Below are 26,787 nucleotides of genomic sequence, written 5' to 3'. Positions count from 1 at the left end.
AAATCCACTTAAACGAACACTTTCATCACTACAGGTAAGTAACCACTTGTCCACCATGGTGAACTTTGCCTCTTTCCCCACTGTAGTGTGATGTTCTATATTTAGTTTGGTATATTTAGTTTAGGGGGGCCAAAGCCCCGCCCACATGGGTGGGTTTCGTGTGGTTCAGTTTTTGTGTTTTGTTGTGGTGTAGCCAAATGCTTACTTACCTGTAGTTTTTTAAGTGATGCCAGTGTTCGTTTAAGTGGATTTTCAGTGCTTTCATCTCAGCGAAGTCTTAAGTGGTATTTCTATTATCTAAAGTAGACCCCCTGAAATATATGTCAAAATTATAGAATGATAGTTTGGCACATTTGATACATTGCCCCTTTTGAATAAATTTTGCAAATTTGAAAGATGTTTCTGGAATGAGTTTGCATAATTATGCTCCAAATTTATCAGTGGATAATAAAAATCTCTCACGATTATAGTTGGCAATTTGTACAAATATCACTCAAGAGTTCATAAACACAAGATGGTCAGATGTATTCATATTAGGCCTTCAATAAGACACTGTTAATCTACAATCATTAATGGTAGTATATTCTTGCATAAAACAGACATAATGTCTTCAGTGTTACTTAGAGTCTCTACTATACTTTCAATAGAATTTTGAATTAATGCCATCAAACCTCTTCCTCTTTTATCAGTTCTTTCTAAAATGTATTTAACAAAACCAGGGATTATCACAGACTGCTTCCCAAATTTTGAAACCTATACTGTTGAATGATATCTTCGAATTTCTCTTTCTTTCTTTTTTTTTTTTTTATACTTTGGGCATTTGCATATATGCATCCTATTGTTCTATTAGGTTGGATAACTGTAACTCGTCCAAGACTTGATTATCTAGAAAAATCCATTAAATTTCTCTAACACATTTGTTAAAAGTTGCATTTCTGTGTGGCTAAGGCACAGCAAATAATTGGAAATCCTCCCATAATTTATAATCATTTGCTCCTAGAGTGTTAGAACCTGAAATCTTTTGAGATATTCCTTACTGTGTATCCAATCATTTATCTGGCTTTTGTTAATGCATAATCTAAAATGTTTGGAAACAGGGGAAATCTCACAAAATGATAGAGCTACATTTATTTCCAAACAGCCCACATAGGTTGTTTTAACTGCATCTTTCATGCAATCTAAAGGAAAATCATTCATATCATTAGTCTCTGCCATTATTAAAAATCTTTCCATATCTCTATTTTCCATTTAACAACCTACAACAAAACCTCAGCAAAGCTGCCAGTTTTAGTCTCTTCAAACATGTTGTTTTTATTTCCTTGTTATCTAAAATGATTAGTTAATTATCTTGTATCTGAAAAGAGAACCAGCTAATAATAAAAGTTCTTATTCCTATGCAATATATTATCCTTTAATATCATATCCTTCTCTCTTTAATTCAACTTTTAGCTGTGATCTAATATTTCATCATCTCCTCCCTCAATCACTCTCCTTTTCTTATTTACCTTCTTAAGTGATTGGTCAGGGGCAATCTGTAAGTTATTCAGTGCTCAGGCAGAAGCCCATGCCATCCTCTTGCCCATAGGGACCATATATTGTGTAAAATTGGATTATATTGGCTAGGCTTGTAAGAGAGCTTAAGCCATTAGCCTAGTAATGTCCTAGCAACCAAAGTGTTTTCTTATCCATTTTCCTTTTCATAACTTTATCTTCCTGTTTCACATTCTTTACACTTGTATCATCTTGTCTTCTTCTTTCGGCTGCTCCCGTTAGAGGTCGCCACAGCAGATCAACTGTTTCCATTTCTTCCTGTCCTCTGCATCTTGCTCTGTCACACCAACCACCTGCATGTCCTCTCTCACCACATCCATAAACCGTATCTTAGGCCTTCCTCTTTTCCTGTTACCTGGCAGCTTCATCCTTAGCATCTTTTTCCCAATATACTCTGCATCCATCCTCAGCACATGTCCAAACCAACATAATCTTGCCTCTCTTGCTTTGTCTCTAAACCTTCCAACCTGGGCTGTCCCTCTAATATACTTATTCCTAATCCTGTCCATCCTCGTCACACCCAGTACAAATCTTAACATCTTCATCTCTGCCACATCAAGCTCTGACTCCTGCCTTTTTGTCAATGCCACTGTCTCCAACCCATATAACATAGCTGGTCTTACTACCCTCTTGTAGACCTTCCCTTTCACTCTTACTGGTATTCGTCTGTCACAAATCACTCCTGACACTCTTCTCAACCCACTCCATCCTGCCTGTACTCTCTTCTTCACCTCTCTTCCACACTCGCCATTAATCTGAACTATTGACCCCAAGTATTTAAACTCATTCACCTTCACCACCTCTACTCCCTGCATCCTCACAATTCCTCTATCCTCCCTCTCATTCACACACATATATTCTGTCTTAGTCCTGCTGACCTTCATTCCTCTTCTCTCTAGAGCATACCTCCACCTCTCCAGGGTCTCCTCCACCTGTTCCCTACTCTCACTACAGATCACAATGTCATCTGCAAACATCATAGTCCATGGGGACTCCTGTCTGATCTCGTCTGTCAACCTGTCCATCACCATTGCAAATAAGAAAGGGCTCAGAGCTGATCCTTGATGTAATCCCACCTCCACCTTAAACGCATCCATCACTCCCACCACAGACCTCACCGCTGTCACACTACCCTCGTACATATCCTGTACCACTCTTACATACTTCTTTGACACTCCCGACTTCCTCATACAATACCACAACTTCTCTCTAGGCACCCTGTCATATGCGTTCTCTAAATCCATGTAAAACCATAAGCAACTGTATAAAAAACACCCACGAATGCCTGGTGTAATAGCTGAGACAAACTGACCAAATCCTCGGCTCGAACTGGAAGAACAAAATTTATTGTAAAACAAGACAAAACAACCACCGAACTTCAAAGGTTAAGCGCTTTCATCTGAATATAACCAGAGGAAGTTCTGGTTCTGAGGAAGTCTGGTTATATTCAGATGAAAGCGCTTAACCTTTGAAGTTCGGTGGTTGTTTTGTCTTGTTTTACAATAAATTTCGTTCTTCCAGTTTGAGCCGAGGATTTGGTCAGTTTGTCTCAGCTATTACACCAGGCATCCGTGGGTGTTTTCTCTAAATCCACAAAGACACAATGCAACTCCTTCTGACCTTCTCTGTACGTCTCCATCAACACTCTCAGAGCAAACATCGCATCTGTAGTGATCTTTCCTGGCATGAAACCATACTGCTGATCACTAATCATCACCTCCCTTCTTAACCTAGCTTCCACTACTCTTTCTCATAACTTCATGCTGTGACTGGTCAGTTTAATCCCTCTGCAGTTACTACAGCTCTGCACATCACCCTTATTCTTAAAAATCGGTACCAAAACACTTTTTCTCCATTCCTCAGGCATCCTTTCACTTTCCAAGATTTCATTAAACAATCTAGTTAAAAACTCCACTGCCATTTCACCTAAACACCTCCATGCTTCCACAGGTATGTCATCTGGACCAACAGCCTTTCCGTTCTTCATCCTCTTCATAGCTATCCTTACTTCCTCCTTGCTAATCCACTGCACTTCATGATTCACTATCCGCACATCATCCAACCATCTCTCCCTCTCATTCTCTTCATTCATCAACCCCTCAAAGTACTCTTTCCATCTGCTCAACACACTCTCCTCACTTCTGAGTACGTTTCCCTCATTATCCTTTATCACCCTTACCTGCTGCACATCTTTATTAGCTCGGTCCCTCTGTCTAGCCAATCGGTACAGGTCCTTTTCTCCCTCCTTAGTGTCCAGCCTTTTATACCACTCTTCATACGCCTTATCCTTAGCCTTCGCCACCTCTCTCTTTGCCATGCACCTCATCTCCTTATACTCTTGTCTACTTTCTTCATCACTTTGACAATCCCACTTCTTCTTCGCCAACCTCTTTCTCTGTATACTCTCCTGTACTTCATTCCACCACCAGGTCTCCTTGTCCTCCTTCCTCTTTCCAGATGTCACACCAAGTACCCTTCTAGCCATCTCTCTTACTAGCTCTGCTGTAGTTACCCAGCTATCCGGTAACTCTTCACTGCCACCCAGTGCCTGTCTTAACTCTTCCCTGAACATCACCTCACAATTACCCTTTTTCAATTTCCACCTTTTGATCCTTGGTGTTGCCCTCACACTCCTCCTCCTCTTCTTGATCACCAATGTCATCCTACAAACCACCATCCTATGCTGCCTAACTGCACTTTCCCCTGCCACCACTTTACAGTCTCCAATCTCCTTCAGATTGGCCCTTCTACATAAGATATAATCCACCTGTGTGCGTCTTCCTCCACTCTTGTATGTCACCCTATGCTCCTCCCTCTTGTGAAAATACGTATTCATCACAGCCATGTCCATCCTTTTCACAAAATCCACTACCAACTGAACTTCTGTATTCCTTTGCTTAACACCATACCTACCCATCACTTCCTCATCCCCTCTGTTCCCTTCACCAACATGCCCATTGAAATCTGCTCCAATCACCAGTCTCTCACCCTTGGGTACAGTCATCACCACTTCATCCAACTCACTCCAAAAATGTTCTTTCTCATCCATCGCACACCCAACTTGTGGAGCATATGCACTAACAACATTCATCATTACACCATCAATTTCCAGCTTCATAAACATCACTCTGTCCGACACTCTTTTCACCTCCAAAACACTCTTAGCATACTGTTTCTTCAGGATAATGCCTACACCATTTCTCCTTCCATCCACACCATGATAAACAATTTGAAACCGCCTCTGGTACACCTAGCCTTGCTCCCCTTCCATCTGGTCTCTTGCACACACAATATACTAACTGTCCTTCGGTTCATCATATCAGCTAGCTCCCTCCCTATACCAGTCATACTGCCAATATTCAAAGTTCTGACCCTCACTATCACAGTCCTTGCCTTTACCTGCCTTCATCTTGTCTAATTCACCTATTTGAGAAATATGTACTTCAGCATTGTTGCCAATGATATTATCAACCAAACCTGTTATTTCCTCATTCATAGTTTTTAATATCTTCCCATCTAGTATGTCAGCAATTACACGTACATCCTAATGCTCATCTAATATCACTGCTTCTATATAAATACCAGCCAGAATTTCACCATTTTAAACGTCTACAAAAGGACTAAGCCTTGTTTCATTCATCACTTCACTGATATTCTCAAGCCTTGCCATTTCCTTTCTAAAATAATGTTTCCTACTGCCTATCCCATAGGATCCCCTCTTTCCTTTTTGCTTTACAAACTGTCCTGAACCTCTTAGAGCCTGACTCATTTTTTTACTAATCAAATATTTCTTTAATTTTAACCTTCTTCTCAATAAGCATCCTTCGGTACCTTCTATTATATTGAACAACTCTGTTATGCTCATTGTTTTCTACATCTTGGTTTCCTTTTTGAAGTAAATAATTGTCATCTTTACATAAAGTGTTAGATAATTATGTCAGAGGCAGATTCATGTTTGCCTTCCCATCCCTTTCTTTAATGCACTCCCTTATAGCCTATACTGCCCTGCTGATAATTACATTCAGCTTCAGTATTATCAGGTCTAACTGATACAGTAGTCCATAAATACAGCTTGTACAAGCAGATAGCATAGTATTCTTTACCCCAAACTAGTTCTTACGTGTAAAACACATTTGCCAAATAAACTTGAGCTAATAAATCTTCAAGAGCATAAGAGTTCAGTGATTCCATTTTAAATATAATGTACCAGCTACTATGAGATTACAAACATTCTCAGATAATACATAAATATACTGTAAAAATAACTTATGTTCTTACCTTAATCACTAGTCACATGAACACACAAACACTTATTTATTTATTTTATTTTACATTTGTTGACCGGGCTAATCTAACTGGATATATGTCCATTTTCAGTAGAGGCCCGGGGAGAAAAGCTCCAAAACAGTATTAAATAAATTGAATAAAGATACAAAGCATCTACTTACAGAAAACATTACAACAATAGATTAATGTAAAAAAAAACCTTTACCATAGATTTAACTTAGTAGGTGAGACAGGAAAAAAGGGAAAAGATGAAATAACAATATAAGAAAAAGAGCGAAAGAAAAAAAATAAAAAAAATAATTATATTAGAGTTGGTGTAAAGAGATTTAGAGCAGTTGATATAACTATAGAAGAATAGGTATAGCAGATTTAGAGCAGTGGGTTAGACACAGAAAGCAAAAATAAATGAATAGCTAGTATTTGTCAGACATCTTATATACATAGATGTACACAGGGCATGGCATGTAACAAACATCTTATAGACATAGAGGCACACAGGGCATGGCATATAACAAACATCTTATATACATAGATGCACACAGGGCATGGCATGTAACAAGCATCTTATATACATAGATGCACACAGGGCATGGCATGTAACAAGCATCTTATATACATAGGTGTACACATAGCATGGCATGTAACAAACATCTTATATACATAGATGCACACAGGGCATGGCATGTAACAAACATCTTGTATACATAGATGCACACAGGGCATGGCATGTAACAAACATCTTATATACATAGATGTACACAGAGCATGGCATGTAACAAACATCTTGTATACATAGATGCACACAGGGCATGGCATGTAACAAACATCTTATATGCATAGATGCACACAGGGCATGGCATGTAACAAACATCTTATATACATAGATGTACACAGGGCATGGCTATACTACTCAGAAACAGCTCCTCGTGGTCCTGCAGAGTGGTTCTAGCAGCAGAGAACTGAGACAAGCTACTACTTTCCTGATTTAAGTATTTTTTGCTTTTTTTTTTACCTAAAATACCTTCTCTTGCTTACTTTGAACAAGCTTAAACTGTTTTTTTAGCTGTTTGTTGCATTATATATTATCTGCACTTAAAGTTACATTTGGTCGAAAATTGGTCGAAAGTTTGTTTGTTTGTTTGTTAAATTTAACTGTTGAGGTTGCCCACTAAAGTGTGCTAGCCTGTGTAACTGATTTATTACTGTTTCCTGCATTTCTGTGTGCTTTCTATCTCAAAAACAAAAAAAACAAAAAATATCCTTGTTTTCCCGCCTCTCCTCGACTAGTTTAGACCAGTTTACAGGCTTTGCTGTATTCTGGGCTGTGGTGTAGTTCCTGTGTTGTCCATTGCCTTACTTGGATAGAAGGAAGTTTCTTTGCTCACCAGTGGGAGTGGGGAGCCTTGAGCAGCCTATATGTCCCTGAAGGAGTGACCTCAGCACAAGAGCTTGTAGTAATTGGTTGTTTTGGACCATTTCTAGCTCTTTTGAAGTTCCCTGTTTAAAATCCACCTCTGAGCATTTTTTTTCCTCTTATGGACATAGAGGCACACAGGGCATGGCATGTAACAAACATCTTGTATACATAGATGCACACAGGGCATGGCATGTAACAAACATCTTATATACATAGATGTACACAGAGCATGGCATGTAACAAACATCTTGTATACATAGATGCACGCAGGGCATGGCATGTAACAAACATCTTATATACATAGATGCACACAGGACATGGCATGTAACAAACATCTTATATACATAGATGTACACAGGGCATGGCATGTAACAAACATCTTATATACATAGATGTACACAGGGCATGGCTATACTACTCAGAAACAGCTCCTCGTGGTCCTGCAGAGTGGTCCTAGCAGCAGAGAACTGAGAGAAGCAACTACTTTCCTGATTTAAGTATTGTTTGCTTTTTTTTTTACCTAAAATACCTTCTCTTGCTTACTTTGAACAAGCTTAAACTGTTTTTTTAGCTGTTTGTTGCATTGTATATTATCTGCACTTAAAGTTACATTTGGTCGAAAGTTTGTTTGTTTGTTTGTTAAATTTAACTGCTGAGGCTGCCCACTACATTACTTGGATAGAAGAAAGTTTCTTTGCTCACCAGTGGGAGTGGGGAGCCTTGAGCAGCCTATCTGTCCCTGAAGGAGTGATCTCAGCACAAGAGCTTGTAGTAATTGGTTGTTTTGGACCATTTCTAGCTCTTTTGAAGTTCCCTGTTTAAAATCCGCGATTGTGCGCATAGCTCAGTGCTGGTTAAACAAGGTTAAACTTTTTCTGGCTCCGCCAAGTCTGCTCTTCAAATTTTCCCTTAAGAAAGCTCTACTCTTATAATAATCAGTCTACTCGCTTTATTATAAGCCTAGCACTTGTTCTCAAAACCTCTCTTCTAAGTAAGCACTGTCAAACTAAAGTAAGCACTACATCCACCTACCACCCCTGTGAGTATCCACTTCCCTTAAAGGCACAGCACTCCCTTATAATATTCTAGCATGTCGAGTGGTAGATTACTAGCATCCTCTCTGGTTCAGCTGGTTAATCTGGGAATCTTGAGACAATGCTACAATTGTCTCATGTACACAGACAACCCTCTCCTCCTCCCAACAAACACAAATACATGTGAGAGATGCAACTATATAGCCAAACTGGAGGCTGAACTCTCTCAACTCAGGACTGGCAAGACCAGACAGGAGGAGAAGGTAACCACACACACAGCAAACCCAGTCCCACATAGACCTACCACAACTGCAAACCAAACACATAATAACACAAAGACATACTTGGAGGCTCTAACAAAAAACTTACCAAAACAACAGAGGCTCTCAAAGCAGACACCCAAAAATCCACCACCTCAAATCATAACACATGCAACACATACTTCAATAAATCAGTGTGTCAAACAATCACAGCCCTTAAGGCCAAACACCATGCCTGATACACTAGTAATAGGTGACTCTATAGTCAGACACACTGACGTTCCACTTACCAGACTGAACAAGGAGAGGGTAACAGTGAGCTGCCTATCGGGAGCTAGGATCCTCCACATAACACACGCACTCAGGTCACTCCAAAGCAAGTACAAATATGACTCCGTCATTGTCCATGCCGGCGTGAATGACCTGAGATGTACCTCCTTGGACTACATGAAAAGAGACATAAAGGAGCTCTCTGATTATGTAGCCCAGGCTGGTATGACCCTGACCCTGAACAGCATCTTGCCCTCACCAAGAATGATGCCACAATACAAAGACAAGATGATCAGCTTTAATAATTGGCTCAAGTACTGGTGTCATTCTAAGGGGATCCAATGTCTGTCTGCTTGGGGTGACATGTTGGACAAGCCACGCTGCTTTGCAAGGGACGGCTTGCACCTGTCACCACTGGGCTTCCAGATATTGGCTAAGGCTCTTGCCACCCCCACAGTGCCTTTTTTAGACAAGGCTCAAAAGACAAACCCACCTCCTTAGAAAACAAAAATGGAAAAAAATTAAGGGTAATGCTGCTCAACACCAGAAGTCCAAATCTCAAGATGCAGGCTCTCGAAGCACTCCTCAGTATGGAGAACATCGATGTCTGTGCAGTAACTGAAACCTGGTTCAAGGCTCCTGAGAGCACCCCAGCGCTACCAGGCTATATCTCATATCATGCTTTTTGGCCCCAAAACTCGGGCCAAACTAAAAAGGCAGGGGGAGTGTCCATATTCATCAAGGACACCCACACCTCCAGGTTAGTAGCAACACATGAAGCATCAGAGACCATCCAGGTGCAACTAACCATAGGCAAAACTGCTATACAACTGGTAGCATGTTACAGACCACCCTCCCTATCTCAGGAACCCCATTCAGCCTTCCTGAAGACATTGGAGGATATGAATGTCTCACCAAACACCATCATATTGGGAGACTTCAACTACCCTAACATAGACTGGGTGCATTATTCTAGCCCTAACACCCTAGCCCAAAGGTTCCTGGAATTCATAAATTCAAATGCAATGGAACAGCTAGTCACCTCTCCCACAAGGAGAGATAATATACTAGACCTGATCATCACAAACATGGGGACAAAGTGCTTCTCACTGGAAGTATACCTCTCACTAGTGAGATCTGACCACAAACTAATCACCCTGGATATACATATCCCACCTCCACCCCCAACACAAAAGACTACAGTGAAAAACTTCTCAAAAGCTGACTTTACACTTCTTAAGACTGAGATGGTATCCTTTAAGCCCACTGGGCCAGTGGAAACGAAATCCCACAATGCTGAATCCTTCACAAATGCTTTCTACGGACATCTCCAAGAATGCATGGATCATGCAATCCCAAATAAAACCAAGACCCTCTCCACCACCAAGGGCAGGCATCCTGTCTGGTGGACCCCAGCCATAAACAAATTGTATAACAAAAGAAGGAAGCTGCTGCACGACAGAACAAAATCCCATAAAGAGAAGGCATCTCTGATCAGCACTAGTAGGAAGCTACGTTCTCTAATAAAAACATCCAAGGCCAACTTTGAGAGAAAAATCGCTATAAACACTAAAGATAACCACAAGGCCTTCTTCTGCTATGTTGGAAACCTGGGCGGAAACCCTCAGATATGCTCAGAGTTAGTTCACAATGGCAAAAAATACACTGAACCCACAGATATTGCCAACATTCTGGCAGACAGGTTCAGTGCAAATTTCTCCCCTCCCTCACCCCCATAAGAAGAAATACTTATCCCAGCTGAATGTAACCTCCCTGTCATCTCAGATGTCCAGGTGAGAACCGCCCTCAGCAAAGCTAAAAACACAGCATCAATGGGACCTGACAGTATCCCGGGTTGCCTGCTATGTGAACTCCAAGAGGAGCTAAACCCGCACATAAAAATGCTATTTAACCTTAGCCTTACTACAGGATATGCACCTGAACACTGGCGTACAGCAACAGTGGTCCCACTCCACAAAGGAGGCACCTCTACAGACACTGGTAACTACCGCCCCATAAGCTTAACCAGCCTGGTCTGTAAAGCTATGGAAAGAATCATTATGGAACTCATAAACAGAGACATTGGGGACCTACAGACACTTGATCCCACCCAGTACAGCTTTGTAAAGGGCAGATCCTGCCTTTTGAACCTGGTTGACATTTTCAAAACAGTCACTAGAGCCATTGACGAGGGCAAAGCATACAGCCTACCTGGACTTGGCTAAAGCCTTCGACACAATACCCCACTCAGGCATCATAGACAAGCTCAACAGTTTAAATGTAAATCCATATGCCACAAGATGGGTTGCAAACTGGCTAAAGGATAGAACCCATAAAGTCAAAATCACTGGAGCCATGTCAGACTCAAAGCCAGTCACAAGTGGTGTCCCACAGGGCTCTGTCCTGCGACCCCTCTTGTTCGGCATTTATTTCTCAGATGTGAAAGCAAACAAGGGAGGGTTGTGGCTGATAAAGTTCGCAGATGACTGCAAACTAGGTGCCATAGTCGATACACCAGCTGACACATACATTCTACAGAAAGGCCTCACTGAAATGGACAACTGGTGCCGGAGTCATGGCCTTAAACTAAATGCCAAAAAATGTATAGTCATCCCCTTTGGGAAAAACAAAGTACCCACAAATTATCAAATAGACAGTAACCCATTGAGTACGGAAAAAGTAATCAGAGACCCGGGGACCCAAGTCGATAGTGACCTCTCATTTGACACCCACGTTGCCAAAGTGGTTAGAAAGACTTTCTACCTTGCCCACCTTATCATGAAGAGATTCACATCCAGATCAAAGGAGGTCATTGTACCCCAATACTCCTCCCTTATCAGGCCCATGATTGAGTACAATGCCCCATTTGGTATGTACCTCACCTGGCACTTGCAACAACTGGAGAGACCCCAAAAGTACCTCACCAAGAGGATCAAGGGTCTCCAACATATGTCATATGCTGCCAGACTAAAGAAACTCCAGCTCTATTCAGTAGCATACAGCCTACTCAGAGGTGATCTGTGCCTGACGTACAAGGCCATGTCCAATCAGGAATTGATGGACATGCTCCACCTCAAAAAATCCAAATCCATCAGAACCATGAGAGCTAAAGATTTAAACCTCAGCACAAATATGAATAGGACATGCTGGAGGGACAGATTCATAACTCAGAGGCTTCCCATACTCTGGAACAGAATCCCAGTTCATGTTAGGCAGAGCTCCTCACTGACTCTCTTCAAGAGAAATCTTGAGTGGATGGGAGAACGTAGGTTTACCACTGGGTTCATCTCTGTGTCACTACTAGACAGAGGCACAGTAAACTAATTCTATTATGTAAGGGAGTCTTCACTGTGTCACTACTAGACAAAGGCACAGTATTCTAAATCTATTCTGTGTACTTTTGTACGATTACATGGGGTGTCGAAAGCCACATCACTATGGCTAGGCTTATAAATGCCCCAGGGCAGATAGCCTAGTACTAAACTATGAAACTATGAAACATCTTATATATATAGATGCACACAGGGCATGGCATGTAACAAACATATTATATACATAGATGCACACAGGGCATGGCATGTAACAAACATCTTATATACATAGATGCACACAAGGCATGGCATGTAACAAACATCTTATATACATAGATGCACATAGGGCATGGCATGTAACAAACATCTTATATACATAGATGCACACAGGGCATGGCATGTAACAAACATCTTATATACATAGATGCACACAGGGCATGGCATGTAACAAACATCTTATATACATAGATGCACACAGGGTATGGCATGTAACAAACATCTTATATACATAGATGCACACAGGGCATGGCATGTAGCAAACATCTTATATACATAGATGTACACTGGGCATGGCATGTAACAAACATCCTATATACATAGATGCACACAGGACATGGCGTGTATTAAACATCCTATATACATAGATGCACCCAGGGCATGTAACAAAAATCTTATATACATAGGTGCACACAGGACATGCATGTAACAAACATCTTATATGCATAGATGCACACAGGGCATGGCATGTAAGAAAATCTCTGAAAAGGCTAGTTTTTATTAAATAGTAGTTTGACAGGGAACAGAAAATACTAAGTTAAAACTAGAAAAAAAGTGTAGAGCATTCTAAACAAATAGTGAAGGAAATAAGAAATGGATATTTATTATTTATTTATTTCCAGTTTGATTACCGGAGAAGTCCACTGGGTCGAAATGACCCATTTTCAGTGGAGGCCCGGGGAGAAAAGCTCCAAGTTGCACAATACATTTACAATATAAGTGGTACAAAGGTATAACAGATACATTACACAACAGTAAGAATTAACACATTTGGAGTCAAGGTATTTAACAGAGTTTAGGGTTTTACAATTTCATTTAAGATGTACTCTAATGCGCGGAGTTTGACAACAATGTATGTGTGAACATGAGAAGAGAGAGATGACAGATAAAAGATATAGAGAATACACTCTGCTTATGCACAATTGAACATGGATGCTATTTATTAGGTTGAGTTGAGTCAGAGTAGCTATAGGTGTTATCAAAAACATAGAGAGCCCAGGAGAAAGAGAGGGGACACACTGGGAGCAGAAGGTTTAACTAGGATTAGGTAGGGTGAAGGCAGGTACATTTCCGCTTAGAGGACAGGTGTTTGAAAAGTAGGTTTTTAAAGTTTTCAGAGTTTGGCATAGATCTTAGAGCAGATGGAAGGGAATTCCATTTTTTGCCAAGTGAGTAAGAGAGAAGAAGTTGGCCAGCAGTGTGTTTAGGCTTATTGATAGCTATTAAATTCTGATGTTCAGATCTTAGTGTTCTTTTGGGTATGTAGGGGGGGGAGATTAGTTAGGGTAGGACATTTTGTTAGGTGAAATATGATTCTGTGAGCAGAGGTGAGTTGGAGAAAGTCTAGGTAGTTAGGGAGTTCGAGACAATTCAGGGAATGTATGGTGAGGCAGTGATGGGTATAGTTTTTGGAGTTGGTGCAGAATTTAGAGATTTTGTTGTAGCAGGTTTCTAGTTTGGAGGTGATAGTGAAGGACAGATTGGTTAGGAGAGGGGCTCCATATAAGGAAGGGAGAAGATAAGCTGTGGCCAGAGTATGCCTAGTAGAGTTGGAGAGAAAGTGATTGTTCCTATACAGCATGCCTAGCTTTTGGTGGGTTTTCTTGATATTTTGTTGAATATGTATATCAAATTTTAGGTGTTCATCAATGGTAATTCCAAGTAGATTAGCAGAGGGAACTACTTCTATAGGTGAGTTTGTATGGCTATAGACTTTGAAGTTTTTTTGTCATAGAAGAAGGACTTTGTAGGAGGGAATAGTAGAATCTTTGATTTATTAGCATTTAGAGAGAGGTGGTTTTGACACATCCAGTTGTCGGTTGTAGAAAATGCAATTTGGGTTCTGTTTAGAAGTTCAGAGAGGTTTGAGGCAGAGCAAGTTATTAATGAAGATATTAAAAAGCATGGGGCCAAGAATAGATCCCTGAGGTACTCCAGTTGGGGTGGGTAGGAAGGAAGAGATGGAGTTCTTCCATTTGACTGCCTGTGATCTATTAAATAGATAACTGGAGAACCAGGATATGGTGTTGGGTGAGAGATGGAGGTTGGAGAGTTGAGAGAGAAGGTGCTTGTGGGATACAGTATCGAAAGCGTTGGACGGATCAAGTAAAATAGTAGAAACTAAATGTCCTGAATCACAGGCGTAGTTGACAGTTTCAAGGAAAGAGAGTAGAGCGGTAATAGTGCTATGGCCTGGGCAGAAGCCATGTTGGGTGGGAGCGAGAAGGTATTTTAGAGTCAGAAAAGGCATGAGTTGGAGGTGGATGCATTTTTCTAGGATTTTGGAGATTGGTGAGAGCAGAGCGATTGGGCGAAAGTTTGAGAAGGTGGTGTTTTTGCCTCCTTTGTGAAGTGGAAGTATATAGGCTGAGCGCCAGAGTTTAGGGACATAAGATTCCTTTATGGATTTGTTAATAATGATGCTGATTGGAAGAGCAATACCTTCAGCAGCACATTTAAGGAATGAAGGAGGGATATTGTCAGGAGCATTAGAGCAAGGTTTAAGTTTGGACAAGAGCTTTTGTATGAAGTTAGTGGAGACTGGTTTTAGCTCAAAGAGAGAGCGAGGGTAGTTAGGTGAGTTGGAAAGTGGTGAGTATAAGGAAGTTGGGGTATTGTTAGGAAATGTCTTGGTGAGGTTTGAAATGGTTTCTATGAAAAATGAGTTAAATTCGGAGCTTAGTTCGAGGTCAGATTTACTTGGGTCAGGACAGGGGGTTATTCTTGGAGCCTGGATTGAGAAGAGAATTTATTGAATTCCAGAAAAGTTTGGGATTTTTATTATTATTTGTGGACTGGAGTTTGATGTAGTAAGATTTTTTGTCTTTGGTGATTAGTTTTTTTGCAAGATTACATAGCTGTTGATATTGGAGGAGAGTAGTGGGCAGCTTATTGTTTTGGTAAAATTTCCATATTTTGTCTCTTTGGTGCATGATTTTTTTTTGTTTCTTTGGATAGCCAAGGAACAGTTTTGGCTTTTATCCTTTTGTGTCTTTGAGGGGCAGGGGAGTTTAGGGTATCTAAAAAGACACAGTTGAAGTATTCTATAGCTCTGTCAAGTGGAAGGGTGTTTAGAGTTTACCAGTTCATCTGTTTGAAAATGTTTGAGAAAGTAGTGGGGTTGAAGTTAGTGAGGGTGCGAGTGTTGATATATTGGTGCTGGTGTGGGGTAGAGCTGGTTGAGTGATGTATGAAGGCTGGAAGGTGGTCACTAATGGTATCAGGAATAGTGCCAGGGTTAGTTATTTTAGTTGGATCTGAGACTAGGATCCAGTCTAAGGTGGATCCAGGTGGTTTGGTTTTGTTTGGTCGGGTGATGGGGAGGATTAACTGAGAGAAGTTGTAGAGGTTAATTGTTAGGGAGGGAGAGTGGCAATTGATTTTGTTCCAATCAATATTTACATCTCCTAGAATGTAAGTTTCATAGTGAATTCTAGTAGAAGACCATAAGAGAATTTCTTCGAGTGTTGAGACATTGTTACCAGGTATGATATATAGGGCAATAATACAGATATTTTTGTGTTTATTTAATTTTAGTAGTCCAGCAGTTAGTTCCATATTCTGGAATTGGGTAATTGGAATTTGAAGTGGAATTATGGTGAGGAGGTTAGAGAAGACTAGGGCAGAGCCACCACCTTTTTTGTTAAAACGGTCACTTCTGAGAGCATGAAATCCTGAGGGTAGTATCTCAAGAGTCAGAGATGGAGGGTTTAAGCCATGTTTAAGAGATGGCCAAGATGTCAGGTTGGTTATGGCTTAACCAAGCTTGAAATTGGTGAATTTTGTTGTTGAGACTGTGTATTTAAAGTAAAAAGTTTTTGGGTGTTGTGGTAGGAGGTGGATGATAGAAGGTGGATGCTGGTGAAGTAGGGGGTAGGACCAGGGTTAGGATGAATATCACCAGCTTGGACTAAGTTATTAAAAGTATTATCCTTTAGCCATTTGGGATAACTTGGTATGATAATTGATGGTTTTAAGGTTATAGTGGGTGACAATGTCTTAACTTTAAAGGAGAGAATTTTAGGGTGGAATAAGTGAAGAGTGTTGGGCTGGATGAGAGATGAGGAGATGGAGTGGAAATGGGAGTAGGATTGAGTGTGAGGGTGTGTCTGTATGCTAGTTGTTTTAGTGGGTAATTTTGGGTAAGTATTATAGTTGTATGAGCTAGCAAAATAAAGAGGAATTAGGATAAGGGAGAGAAGGCAGGGTACTAGCAGGGTATGATGCCTTGATAAGAGCATATTGGGTAAAAGGGAGAAATAAATATGTAGGAGTAAGGAGAGGAGAGGTTGAATAGCAAGGGAGGTATTAGAAAATACTCAAGGTTTTAATAGGATCTTGGTGTGGGAGTTATATGTGAATGCAAAAAAAACAGGAGGGGGTTGTAATTATAAGGGTGGAGTGCAGATGGAGGAGTGTGAAAGGGAAGTAGAAGGGAGGAAATTTTAGATGCATTTTAGCAAGGGGAGAGGGTGTCAGTCTGGTTTAGAACACGTACATAACCATTGGGATTTAAAGAAGACTCTTAGTTGGTTCTTAAACAGTGGAGTAGATGTAAGGGAAGTTAGATCATTTGGAAGTCTGTTCCAGGTGTTTCCAACAAAGTTAGTAAACAGGCAGTTACCAGATTTGTTATTGGATTTAAGGGTGGCTACTAGTAACTTATTTGCTGAGCGTAGAGGTTTGAGATTTATATAAGGACTAATAAGATTACAGAGTACAGGAGTATTAGTGGGATGGTACAGGACCTTGTGAGTGATAGTAAGTTGCTGAAGAAGAACGTGGTTTTGAAATTCCAGCCATCCTAGCTGTTTCAGATTTTGGCAGTGGTGGGTTCTAAAAGGGGAGCCAGTGGCAAATCTGGTGATGTTGTTATAGGAGGTTGCCAGTTTGTATATATTAGTTTTAGATAGGGTGATATAAATGTGCGGGGGGGGGCGTAGAGTAGGGTGGAGATTAGATGGGTTTGAGCAGTAGCAGTCCTAGCAGAGGGTGTAAGAAAGGGTTTAAGCATGTAGAGGAAACCAAGTTTACTATTAACTGCTTTGATAGTTAAGTTTATGTGAGTGTCATAGTTAAGATTATGATCAATTGTTACACCTAAGAGTTTGGTGGTTGTGTCGGGTGCTATTACAGTGCTATTATTTGATGTAATTGTGAAATTAATATGGGTAGACTTTTGTGTGGGAGTGAACAGTAATAGTTTATTTTTTGGGGGGTTAAGGAGGAGACAGCGTTAATGGAACCAGTTTTCAACTAAGGTAAGTACTCTTTGGGTACTGGACTGGAGTTCAGCTGAAGAGGCTGCGGCACAGATTAATGTCTAGTCGTCAGCATATTATATGCAGGTGGTTCGGGGAGGGTAGTTTTCAGATCATTAATGAAAATAGAAAAGAGGAGAGGTCCCAAAATGGAGCCTTGTGGGACACCCAGAGTGACTGGGAGCTGAGTAAATAATTTATTGTCCCAGAGGACTGCCTGTTGTCTGTTACCTAAATAAGACTTAAACCATTTGACTGCCTGAGTATCTAAGGAAAGTGATTGTATTGTATCTAACATTAATTGATTATTAACCATGTCAAAGGCTTTAGAGAGGTCTATAAAAAGAGCAGAGGAAAGCAAGTTGTTATTACGATTTCTATTAATACAGTCAGAGAAGGATAAGAGAGCAGTTGTAGTGCTGTGAAATGGCCTAAAGCCATGCTGGCAGTCAGCCAGTAGCTTGTTTTGTAGGGGATGCTCAAGTAGCCGCCGATGAATGCATTTCTCCATGATTTTTGCTAAAGAAGAGAGTATGGCAATGGGTCGAAAGTTAGCGAGTTCAGTTGAGTACCACCCTTATGCAATGGAATTATATGTGAGACTTTCCAGAGAGAAGAGATGGTACATTCTGTAATATTTCTGTTTATTAAGATGGAAATAATGTAGCCTAGTGCACTAGCTGCCATTTGCAGATATTCGGCTGGTAGGAGGTCAGCTGATGGAGTACAAGGTTTAAGTTTTTGAAGAAGTGTATGGACGAGTGATGTTGGCACTGGTTGTAGAGTAAATGCAGGAGGATTATTAGCTATTGAGGGTGGAGTAGTGGTGCTAGCTTGGGGATAAGGCATTTGCTAGTGATCTGACTGATTCAGAGAAAAATTTGTTAAATGTATCTGCGATTTGGATGGGAGTGTTCTGAGTCAAGTTAGATTGGGTAGTAGTTTTGGAGTGACCTGGATGAAGTAGCCTGTTAATGCCTGACCAGAGTTTTTGAGGATTATGCGGTTGGGCTTGTTGGAGTTTATGGTAATAGTTTTTTTTTTGTCAAGAATAATTTGTTTTTTAGTAGTGTTTCTAAGCTGTCTAAAGTTTAGAGGGTCCGTAGGGTCTTTTGTATATCTCCATTTGGACCAGATCTTATTTCTCTGTAGCATTTTGTGCCTGGTCTCTTTGGAGAGACAAGAAGCAGGTTTGTTCCTAGTTCTGACTGTAAGAGAAGGGGCATGGCAGTCAAGAATTAGCAGGAATTTGGAATGAAAGTATGACACCGCTTCATCAAGAGGTAGGTATTTTAGGGGTGACTAGTTGCAAGCTTTGAGTTCAGCTAGGTAGCTGTCTGGGTTTAGATTTTTCTTGTTCCAGGTAGTCCTAAAGGTAGTTTGGTTGGGAATAGTGGTCTTTTGTCTAGTTATAAAGGTAAGAGAGTGGTCACCAATATTATCAGGCAATGTACCTGTTTTATAGGAGAGGATTACTATTAACTAATATCCAGTCTAAGGTACTTTTTTTATTGCTAGGTTTTTGGGTTCTGGTAGGAGAGGTGATGGTTTGATATTCGCCATAAAGGTTTATGTGAGTAGTAGGTTTGGCTGAAGTACAGCAATACCAGTCGATATTAAAATCTCCAATGAGTATGGTTTCTTGTGGGAAGGATGTTGGCAACCAGCTAAGTGAATTAATGTTCTTACCTGGAGGGATATAGGCACAGATAATGTATAAGGATTTATTTGTATTAATCTGGAGCTTAGTGATTAAGATTTCAGCATTGTTAGGAGTGGGAGGTTGAGTATCCAATGTTGTAATTTATAATTCAGATTTATACAATATTGCTACCCCACCACCTTTTTAGTTTTGATGATCTCGTCTCAGGATATTATATCCAGGTGGTATTATATCATCATCGCTAGTTACTGGCTTGAGTCAAGTTTCTGTTAGACATAGGATGTCAAAAGACTATAAACCTAATAGTGCATGTAGCTGTGTAATTTTATTGTTTAAGCTATGTATATTGAGGTGAGCTATGAGAAGAGAGTTGGGGCCACTAATTGGGGTTTCAGATGTGGTGTGGAAAGGTTGTGAATCAGGGATGGTGTTTTCTGGGCCTGGATTAGGATGAATGTCACCATGTAGAAGTAGGTGTTGTTGTGGTATATGTGAGTGTTTTAAGAGTTTGGAAAAATTACAGTATGGTTTTCTCAGTTGAAGGTACCTAATATGGGTTAATCTATGAAAATGAGGTAGAAGGTAGGATGATGAAGATGTTGTGTTACAATGAGTTGCTGGAGATGAAAGGGAGAAAAGGAGTTGTTTGTTTTAAGGGATGTTGAAAACTAGTATGGTTTAGGTATTCATAAGTGGTGAGGATTTGTGATATAAGTAGAGAGGGATGAATTATAAAAAAGAGGAACATGTAAAAGAGTTTGGGTATGGCAGTGATAAGCATGTTAAGGTGAAAGGAATGCTGAGGCAGTGGGATGAAAATATGAGTGGTAAGGAAAGGTAATTGATGAGGTTGTACAGACAGGATTAGATAAAGGAAGGTACTAAGTAATTAGGAGTTAAGTGTTAAGTATGTAAAAAGATAGGGTAGTCTATAGGTTGACACAGAATGGGGGTGTGGCCAAGGAGGTATAAGTACAGATATACTGGGGGTGGGTGAGATTTGGGGGTAGGGTAGGGGAGCAGTGTGAGCTCGCAGGGCAAATGGAGCGGGTTAGAGCAAGTGAAGAAAGAGGTCCCAAAGTTAATCTGTGACCAGCAGGTTATAGTGGAGCAGTTAGATGTTCCAGGTAAGAGGTAGCACAAGTTTAAGATAAACAGTGGCAAGGTATATAGGGCTAGGCTAAAGACTACAGAAGGAAGGAGCTTTCTTTTGTTTTGAGAGGGGTCCTTATAGGGCAGGCAGGTAGATTCACCAGGCAATAGCAGGTTAAGAGGTTGAATGCTGGGTAGGATTAGAGAGGAGAAAAAAGCAAATTAAGTAAACAAGACAGCTATGCATGCAGCAATTAGACAAAGTTTAGGAAGTTAGACAAATATATTAATAAAATTAATTTTACATATTAACTCTTACTAAGAAAAGCAACACAAAGCTTAGGAATACTACTCTAAGTCTAGATGCCAACAGGCTCATAATAATGTCTGGTCATATCTAACCACATGTAGGTGAAATACATGACCCAGTATTAAACACTTATTATTGTTGTAATAGCTAAAAACAGTGAATATCAAGACCCAGTATTAATCTCTTATTAATAATATTGTAATAGTTAAATGCAGTGAGTAATATCATAAAACAGCACTATTTCACTAGGTCATCTCAGAAGAGAAATTAATAGACCCAGGGACCTAGTAGTTAACAAACCGGTACACAAAATCCGGTATCCAGAAAGCCAATCAGATAAATACAGTTTCTAGAGAATAGAGTAGCACAGCAAATCAATATTACAATTATTTCCGCTAAGAAATTAGGCTGATTAAATATTAAGCAATAAATAGGCAGTACACATAATCCAAGATTAAATATTGTCGACAACATAATATTGTAGAACAGGTAATGTCAGGTAGCAAATTCATCGTGTTAATATATGTGATGAACATAAAGTAAAGAGGGTGTTTGTCCAAAATAGATGGGAAATCTGGAGAGAGGCTTGCACTACATATGCTACAACAGTCTCAACGAGTGAGACTTCAGCCAGTTAAAAATGCACCTATAGTTAGCCAGTGTTAAGCAACAGTGGTGGCCTCTACTATGAGTGGATAGGAATACAGGAGGTATAAACAGTTAAGAATACAAGCAGTATGCCAGCGTATATCCATGCACCACAGCAAGTCTGAAGTTTAGAATCAGCTGGATATTGCTCCTGGCAACTCTACATTGCTGAGGCTAGATGAGTGGCATACTTTAAAGCCACATGGAGAATGCCAATATGCAGCTGAACCCGCTAATATGTTTTAGAGAGTTTCCTACTAATGTAGTTTAAAGGTGCATAAAATATGCAGGCAGATGAATTCAAAAACAGCGAGCATAGTCCTGTAGACTTGCTGCTGATTGAAGTCCTACCGTATTGGTATAAAGTGGTCATGCTGAGCAATCTCAAGTTCCAATGCAATTACAAGGGAGCTGGCAATTACAGGAAGCTCCGACTAGTGTTCTGATGAGAAGCAATTACGTAACTAAAGGAGCGCAAATAGTTGCGATATACTTCTTTAGCCATATAATAGTAGCGCTTCCGTACTCAAATGAAAGTAATTACGAAGTGGCTACTTTAATCACAAAAAATATCAGACACAACTGGCGGGGGCTTAACCAATGCAGTACTATAGTTAGTGCTAAAGTATCAATTGTCATTAAGATGTGTATAGGTTCACTAACAGAAAAGTACACTTTAAACATCCATTAACCTAGCATTGTAACAGATAAACAGATAAGCAATCAGGGAACCCTCAGAAAAACACTAAAAATGAGCACTGCACCAGTTAATATATACAGATGAACAACCTTAACACCTTCAGGAAAAAAACACTTACATTTAAGGTAGCAGACCTGCTAGGGCCAGGGATACACAGCAGCCAGGAGAAAGGCTAGGATAATAAAGATGGTGCCATGCAGGACTGACCACCTTTAAGCATTTTGGGAAGAATGTGAGGTAAAGTGGGAGGAGATGGGGCAGAATAGGTCCTGGGAGGCTAGGGCGGGGCAAAAACCCAAGCAGATGTACTAGTAAGAGAGGATGTCCATAGGAGTTGCAAGAGTGACTGTGGTAAGTGGGAGTGGAACAGATTAGAGTTAAAGTGACAAAAGTAGACGGAGCAGGTAGGGGGGAAGGTAAGATCAGGAGTCTGATCAAGAGAGAAAGGAAAGGAAGTATGGGTTAAAGGAGAAAGCAAAGATAGCAATTATAGAGCAAGTGAAGGAAGAGGTCCCAGAGTCAATCTGTGACCGGCAGATTACAGTGGAGCAGTTAGAAGTCCCAGGTAAGAGGTAGCACAAGTTTAAGATAAACAGTGGCAAGGTGTATAGGGCTAGGCTAAAGACTACAGAAAGAAGGAGAGGGACAAGATAGAGTCAGATACACTGAATAAGGTGCAGGGTGGACTGTAAGTAATACAAGTGAGGGGAGAGTTAGGAGAAATTACAGAGCCTAGTCTAGAGAGCCACCTAGTGGTCAAAGGTTAAAACAACAGGCAGCACTAAAAGAGGAAAAGAAGAAGTAGGGCACAGCTGGAGTAAACAATGCTAAAGCAGAGAAGCTTATTATGGGGTAGGAGGGGGGTATGGCTGGTGGGTAACTGGCTCAGGAAGGAGGTTTCACACAGCAAACTGAACTACAGATACTTCTTTGTATTATTTTAAAAATACACAATTCAGCTTCAGAGCCTGTATGAGAGAAGACGCATACTTTCACTGTTTCTATAGATGGAAGGGTTTTGAATGTAGGATTGTAACTTCCTTGCAGGTGAGATGGCTTTCTTTTGTTTTGAAAGGGGTCCTTATAGGGCAGGCAGGTAGATTCACCAGTCAACAGCAGGTTAAGAGGTTGAAAGACTGAAAGAAAGGGACCTGCTAGGGCCAGGGATACACAGCAGCCAGGAGAAAGGTTAGGATAATAAAAATATTAGTATATAAAAACTTAGTACATTTGCATCATGTGGCACTCACATTCATGATGGCACTCACATTCATGAGTGTTTTTAATGTATCAGGAAGTGCATAGCCCTCGCCTTCATAATGGTGTAGCTAACACACACATCTCAAGTAGCGTGGGCTAAAGTAATAGAATAACTATACAATTACATTGGTCCTACAAGACCTAAAATTCAAAACTGAGAGTGTAAAAATTAAAATCTAATTTAAAATCACAAGTATGTTAAGTCAGCAGCAACACCACAACAAACTGTTAAACTCACTTTTGTGGGCGTTCTTAAGCTAAAAGAGTTAGTAAGTGCCTGTTCCAAGCCTCCATATTTATGCGTCTGACACACAATAGCAACCCCCCAGAAGTACCTGAGACTAAAGCAATACAATAGCCCTACATTTACTTCATTCCTAAAAGACCCCTGATTCAAAATAAAAAGTGTAAATATAAAAATGTAATTTAAAATCACATGTATGTTAAGTGAGCAGCAACACCACATTAAACTCTTAAACACCTTCGCAAGTGCGTATGTTGATGGAACAAATTATGTTATGCACTGTTGAATGTTGTCATTGGGTTATGTTTGATATTTTACCACACCTTTCAAGAAGAAATCTACCCACTGTACCTGTTTTAAATAATGAAGTTGTACACAATGTTTGCACGCTTCTACTTGTAAAACTAGAAGTTAATTTTTCTGTTGTTTTTGTCTGATGGACATAACAGAGATATAATGTCTCTGCAAGTACTTTCCTAAAACTCAGCAGATAATTTTAAACCTAGATTATTTTCACATTATCATTTATATCTGCCAAACAGACTGGAGCTATAACTATATTTCTGTCTGTGGATCTGTCAGAGATGCTATATCCGCAGCAAAACCCTGTATGGATTAAGCAAAACTGTGCAATTTACATGCATCCTCAGTATGTAACTGAAGCAGAGAATGCCTAACAGTAGTACCTTTCATTTGCCCAACCTATAATTATTGTTTTCTTCATAAGCAGTCCAGAGATGTGAATGTCCTTCCATAAAGTTATCAGAGATGTGGGATGTCCTTGATTAGGCCTATCAGAGATGTGGGATGTCCTTACTTAGGTTATCAGAGATGTAGGATGTCCCTGCATAGGCCTATCAGAGATGTGGAATGTCCTTGTTATCAGAGATGTAGGATGTCCCTGCATAGGCCTATCAGAGATGTGGAATGTCCTTACTTTGGCCCATCAGAGATGTAGGATGTCCCTGCATAGGCCTATCAAAGATATAGGATGTCATGCACTTGTAGAAGAGGCATATGTTAAGTCAAGATATCTTTTCTTGGATCTAATTATGAGTACACATGACCATTTTTCCATTTGAGGAACTTGCAGAGACATACATTTTCCCTTATAAATCTAACATATGCATGTAGAATCCAGACTCGTCATCATGGCAGTTTTGTGGACATAGCAGAGGCATGGGATAGAGACATGGAATTTCTTCACTTTTCCCCTCTTTTGACTGTGGAAATACAAGCCAAAACCCTATGTTATTTTTTTTACTGCAGCAGATAGGTGCTCCTCCCCTTTCAAAGTGAATTTAGCAAATGCATACTGTCACTGAAGTCCTCTTCATGAAATGGAAACATTGCCAAATGTAGGCAATTATCTCAGAGAACTCAAGTGCTGAGGTGAATGAGTGACTTAATTTGTTTTAACTATCAATAACAGAGCTTTAATGTATTGCTGCTACCACTGTGCCTCTTTCCTCCCTCCCTCCCTGTTTTATGCAGAAGTGGAACATTTCATTTCCACAGGTTTCCTTCCACTTTGCATTCTCATGTCTTACTCTGTTGTACACAAGTGCCATCTGTGAATCCTTGGAGATTTGTCTTAGAAGACTTTTCTGATTATAGACTGCTCTTGTTAATATTCTAACAATTTCATTTTTCAAACAGCGAATGATAGCAACAAGTGTTCGACAAGTGCAACATTGCCGAAGGCAGCTGTATGGTACGTATTATTTTTTAGTAATTCTGCCATTCATTACACCTGCATGGATAATGTATAGAATTAAAAGTCTAAAGACAAGATATCTTTATCATTGAATTTATTCCCCACCTAAGAAAATGCACTGTCTTCCTAATAAAGCAAAAGGCATGCTCAGAATAAGTAACTATGATGATAGGATAACAGATAATCTAAATGAAACAAAATGTGGACTTCTAGTAAGGAAGTTATGGTGTTGTTTACCTCATTGTGACCCAAAATCAGTAAAGATCAAAAAGAAAAGAAAAGATCATCTGAAATATCTCAGTGACCAACGGATATTATGTGTGAGGGGGCATCAGTAATACGAAAAGAAAAAGTATGTTAGGTACTTATGTATGTCACATTATATCATAACGTCCTCTGGATGAACATAGAGACAAAATGGGTAAAATGCCACACCTTTGAGGCATGTAAGGTACCCCATCTCTACCTCCCCTCAGGCAGATGGTACTCCATGGTTTCCTAGCTGATGCAGAGGGCTAACCTCTACTTATATAATCTGTATACTGCTTTTTGGACATTTAATGACCATCAAGCCTTCTTTCTTGATGCGCTTGTTAATTTCCCTATGTCTAGTATTTGGTAGATTGATATTGACCAATAAAAGCCAGTGATCTTGACTGTTATCCTACAGGGCATGCTAGAAGAGTCTGTGTGATACTGCAATCTACCTATTCTTGGATGACAAGTACAGTTGGGTTTCTAGTACATCAAAACTTAATGAGAGCCCATGCATTTGCCCTCCTGTAATACTTAGCTGGAATGCATGCATTCCTTGGTTGAGTGCTTGCTTCCAAGTCCCTGACAGTGTAACCTCCAATTTCATAACGTCCCAATATAGTGATTTTATGGGATATGATTAACAACCCATCCCATGAAACCTAGGTAAGATCGGGAAGCTTGCATCTCTCTGTACCATGGAGCTAGCTTTTAAAGGGCTGCTTATAGTCTGGGTTGCCATAAAAGCACAAACTCTTGGACTGCAGATTTTTCAAAGGAGAAAAAGAGAAGAGAGAACACCTGCATCACTTGAAACAAGGATTTTCTTTCTACTTAAAATTTAAATGTAAGTGGTGCATGCACAGAAAGATAAAAATATGTATTAAAAAAGATAGTCAGAGTGCTTATTAGAATTGCTTTCTTTAATAACTGGCTTATAACATCCTTAGAAGCATATTGACTAATAACATACAATATATGCATGAGTGTTTGATTCTTGGTTTTATGCTTGCATTGGTATCGTATACGTATCTGCTGCTATTGAAATCTATCTACTCAGAATTAGTTTTGTCCTGTTTTCTGAACTAAATGTTGCACATGCAGCCTAAATACAAACTTATTTTCAGTCAAAGAGTATAATGTTTCATGTACAAAACGTTTGTACTGTAAGCATCAGGGTAAAATAGGATTTATGCTGACATAAATGTCTGTACACAGGTAAAGGCTTTGT

General features: G+C 40.0%; 1 protein-coding gene across 1 annotated transcript in view; it reads left to right on the top strand.

Annotated features, from left to right (window-relative positions):
- The window catches only part of RAPGEF3 (Rap guanine nucleotide exchange factor 3), a 466,244-nt gene that overhangs the window by 416,675 nt on the left and 22,782 nt on the right, over nt 1–26,787 (top strand). The window contains exon 25 of the mRNA XM_044083866.1: nt 25,244–25,298. Coding sequence (XP_043939801.1) covers nt 25,244–25,298 — 55 coding nt within the window. The remainder of the gene's footprint in view (nt 1–25,243; nt 25,299–26,787) is intronic.

This window comes from Protopterus annectens, chromosome 9.part0 (genome assembly GCF_019279795.1).
Source record: "Protopterus annectens isolate FY-2018-M chromosome 9.part0, PAN1.0, whole genome shotgun sequence".
In the NCBI taxonomy this organism is placed as follows: domain Eukaryota; kingdom Metazoa; phylum Chordata; order Ceratodontiformes; family Protopteridae; genus Protopterus; species Protopterus annectens.
The sequence above is the reverse complement of the archived record's forward strand: the minus strand, read 5'-3'. Positions and strand labels throughout refer to the sequence as shown.